Source organism: Lactuca sativa, chromosome 4 (genome assembly GCF_002870075.4).
Source record: "Lactuca sativa cultivar Salinas chromosome 4, Lsat_Salinas_v11, whole genome shotgun sequence".
NCBI lineage: Eukaryota > Viridiplantae > Streptophyta > Magnoliopsida > Asterales > Asteraceae > Lactuca > Lactuca sativa.
In genome coordinates, this window is record NC_056626.2 from 375144562 (window position 1) to 375147938 (window position 3377).

The 3377-nt window shown below is 46.4% G+C and overlaps 1 protein-coding gene across 1 annotated transcript; it reads left to right on the plus strand.

Annotated features, from left to right (window-relative positions):
- Positions 1–997: 997 nt before the first annotated feature.
- Positions 998–1729, plus strand: LOC111885128 (uncharacterized). The gene has a single exon (XM_023881410.2). The coding sequence runs from the start codon at positions 998–1000 to the stop codon at positions 1727–1729; it is 732 nt and encodes a 243-aa protein (XP_023737178.2).
- Positions 1730–3377: the final 1648 nt, after the last annotated feature.

The window sequence follows — 3377 nt, forward strand, 5'->3', positions numbered from 1 at the left end:
AAGGTAGTAGAAGGGCCCCTACTATTTGAAACATCGGTGCCGGTTTCGAGTCGGGGCAAGGTTGAAAATTTTTCGGCAAGCTGAGTGTTTTGTCTTCCTAGAAATATCTAGGCTGAATTGTTTCTAAGATTTTCCTTCTTCTGTGGATACCAATGGCTCCGCCTGCTCAACTTAATCAGCTCCAAATGGAGCAAGTTAGGGATATTGTCGCTGAGGAATTCAATAACGGTTTCAACGAACTAATCCTGGGTGTGACCAACGACATAATCAACCAATTCGGTGCTCTTCTGGATGAGCATCTCGCGGCTATTCCCGGGGAAGCGTTACTGTCTCTGCCTGTTCAGGATTCGGCATACTACTTCGAGAAGTTCAACAAGTGTAGCTCTCCTCTTTGGAATGGTGAATCCGACCCAGTTGCTACTAAGCCCTGGGTGTCAGATATTGAGGGCGCCTTCATAAGTGTTGGGTGTCCGGACTAGTACAAAGCAGTGATCGCCATGAATCAGCTGTGAAAAAAGGGGAAAGACATAGTGGAACACCATCACCGCTCTATTGAACGAAGACGAAGTGAGGGCCATGTCTTGGGCCCAATTTGTGGAGAGGTTCGAGGCACAATATGTGCCTAAGGTGGAGCAGCAGCGGATGCAACAAGAGTTCATGACCTTACAGCAGACTACCGAATCCGTTAGTGACCTGAACGCCAAGTTCTTGGCGATGCTATCTTTTTGCCCCTCGTTTGTTGGGAACGAGGCCTGGTTAGTCAGCCGGTACACGGCCATCCTACGTATCGAGATTCGGGAATTTGTTAGCATGCAGAAGTTCTCGAATTTATCTGCGATCATGAATGTAGCGAGGAGGAGGGAAATCGAGTTGCAAACCCAGTCCAAGAGGAAGGCCAATGACACCTCTTCCAAGACATCCAGAGATGCCCAGAAAACGCAAAAGCAGGGTAGTAAGTCAAGGTATGAGTATAGGACGTCTTCAGGGCGAGAAAAATATGTTGATATGCTACAACTACAAAAAGCCAGGGCATCATTGGAAGAATTGTAGGGATCCCCCTGCGAGTGTAGTACCTCATATTACTTCTACAATTCCCGTCTGCTATCACTGCAACGAGACGGGACACAAGAAGCCTGAATGCCCGAAGTTGAAGACTGGTAAAGGAGACAGGGGTACAAATCCTGCAATTGCATCATCCTCTAAGGGAACCATTATGGTGACACGAGGTCGTGCTCACCAGATGACTGTGGAGGAGCCGGTGATTACAACGACAGTGGCAGACACTTATTTGCTAGATTCCAAGCCCGATGTTGTTATGTTTGATAGCGGTGCTACCCATTCTTTTGTATCTCACATGTTTATTAATCGTTTGGGGCGTAGTATCGGAAAATTGGCTCACCCAATGGTTGTCGATGTTGTCGATAACCGCACTATTTATGTCACCGATGTCTATCGGGGTTGCACTCTCGAGTTTTCTGGAGTTGAATTCCCTATTGATCTTATCCCTATTGCGATGCGAGAGCTCTGCGTTATCGTAGGCATGGATTGGCTTGATGCGTTTGATGCGGAAATCCACTGTCGTAAGAAGCAAGTTCGTGTTCGAAACCCTAGAGGTGGAGAACTTATTATTCAGGGGGACATTCCCCGCCTGGCTATGGCTTCTTGCTCTTCTGCTATAGCACTAGACGACTTTCCTATCGTTTATGACTTCAACGATGTCTTTCTGTAGGAACTCCCTGGCTTACCACCTGTTCGGCAAGTGGAGTTTCGCATTGATTTGGTGCCAGGTGCGACTCCGGTAGCGAAATCTCCTTACCGCTTGGCACCACCTGAAATGAAAGAGCTCCAAGATCAATTTCATGAACTAAGTGATAAAGGGTTTATACGGCCAAGTTGCTCGCCTTGGGGTGCTCCTATTCTATTTGTGAAGAAGAAAGATGGATCCCAGCGAATGTGTATTGATTATAGGGAGCTAAACAAGCGCACGATAAAGAATAGGTACCCATTGCCACGTATTGACGATCTTTTCGATCAGCTTCAGGGATCATCTTGGTTTTCCAAGATTGATTTACGTTACGGTTACCATCAGATGCGGGTTCGTGAAGAAGACATTGAGAAAACAGCATTCCGTACTCACCCTCTGACATTGAGAAAACGGTATTAAGGTCGATCAAGCCAAGGTTAATGCGGTTAAACAATGGAAGATTCCAAAAACACCTTCTGAAATTCGCAGTTTCTTGGGTTTAGCCGGTTATTACCGGAGGTTCATTGAAAATTTCTCTAAAATCGCCTTACCACTCACCCGATTGACCAAGAAATCAATGAATTTCGTTTGGGGCCCGGAGCAGCAGCTGGCGTTTGATGAGCTAAGGAAACGATTGTGTGATGCTCCGATTTTGGCCTTACCTGATCGGGTTGAGGATATGGTGGTTTACTGTGATGCATCGCTTCAAGGTCTTGGTGTCGTGTTAATGCAACGAGATAGGGTGATAGCCTATGCCTCCCGACAGCTGAAACCCCACGAACGAAACTACCCCACTCATGATTTGGAGCTTGGGGCTGTTGTTTTCGCTCTTAAGATTTGGAGACACTATCTCTATGGAGTGAAGTTTATCATATACACTGACCATAAGAGTCTAAAATATTTGTTCGAGCAGCGGGATTTGAATATGAGGCAGATCCGATGGTTGGATGTCGTAAAAGATTATGATTGTGAAATTCACTACCACCCCGGTAAAGCTAATGTGGTAGCTGATGCTCTCAGTCGTAAACAATCTGCCGAACCGATTCGAGCTAAGTGTCTCCGGATCACGATGGTGTCGTCTTTGTTAGATCTAATCCGGGACGCCCAAAAGACGGCAATACTGGAGGAAAACATTAGGCGTGAGAAGATTGGGAAAGAGTTGCCTAAGATGGAACGAGACGGGCGGGGTTTGCTGACTCGCTACGGTAGGGTTTGGGTTCCATATACCGGGGGAAATCGGAAAACCCTAATGGATGAGTCTCATAAGTCAAAATTTTCTATCCATCCTGGTGCTACTAAAATGTATCGGGACCCTCATGAGGCTTACTGGTGGCATGGAATGAAGAATGATGTGGCTCGATTTGTGGAAGAATGTATGACCTATCTGAAGGTCAAGGCGGAACACCAGAAACCGCATGGGAAGTTGCAACCATTGGAGATTCCTGAATGGAAATGGGAGCATCTAACCATGGACTTCATTACAAAACTTCCTAGAACTGCCCGAGGATCAGATACGATATGGGTGATTGTTGATCGTTTGACTAAGAGTGCTCACTTTCTGGCTATAAAGGAGAGCTCATCGGCGGAGAAATTAGCCGAGATCTTTGTTCGGGAGATTGTCTCATTACATGGG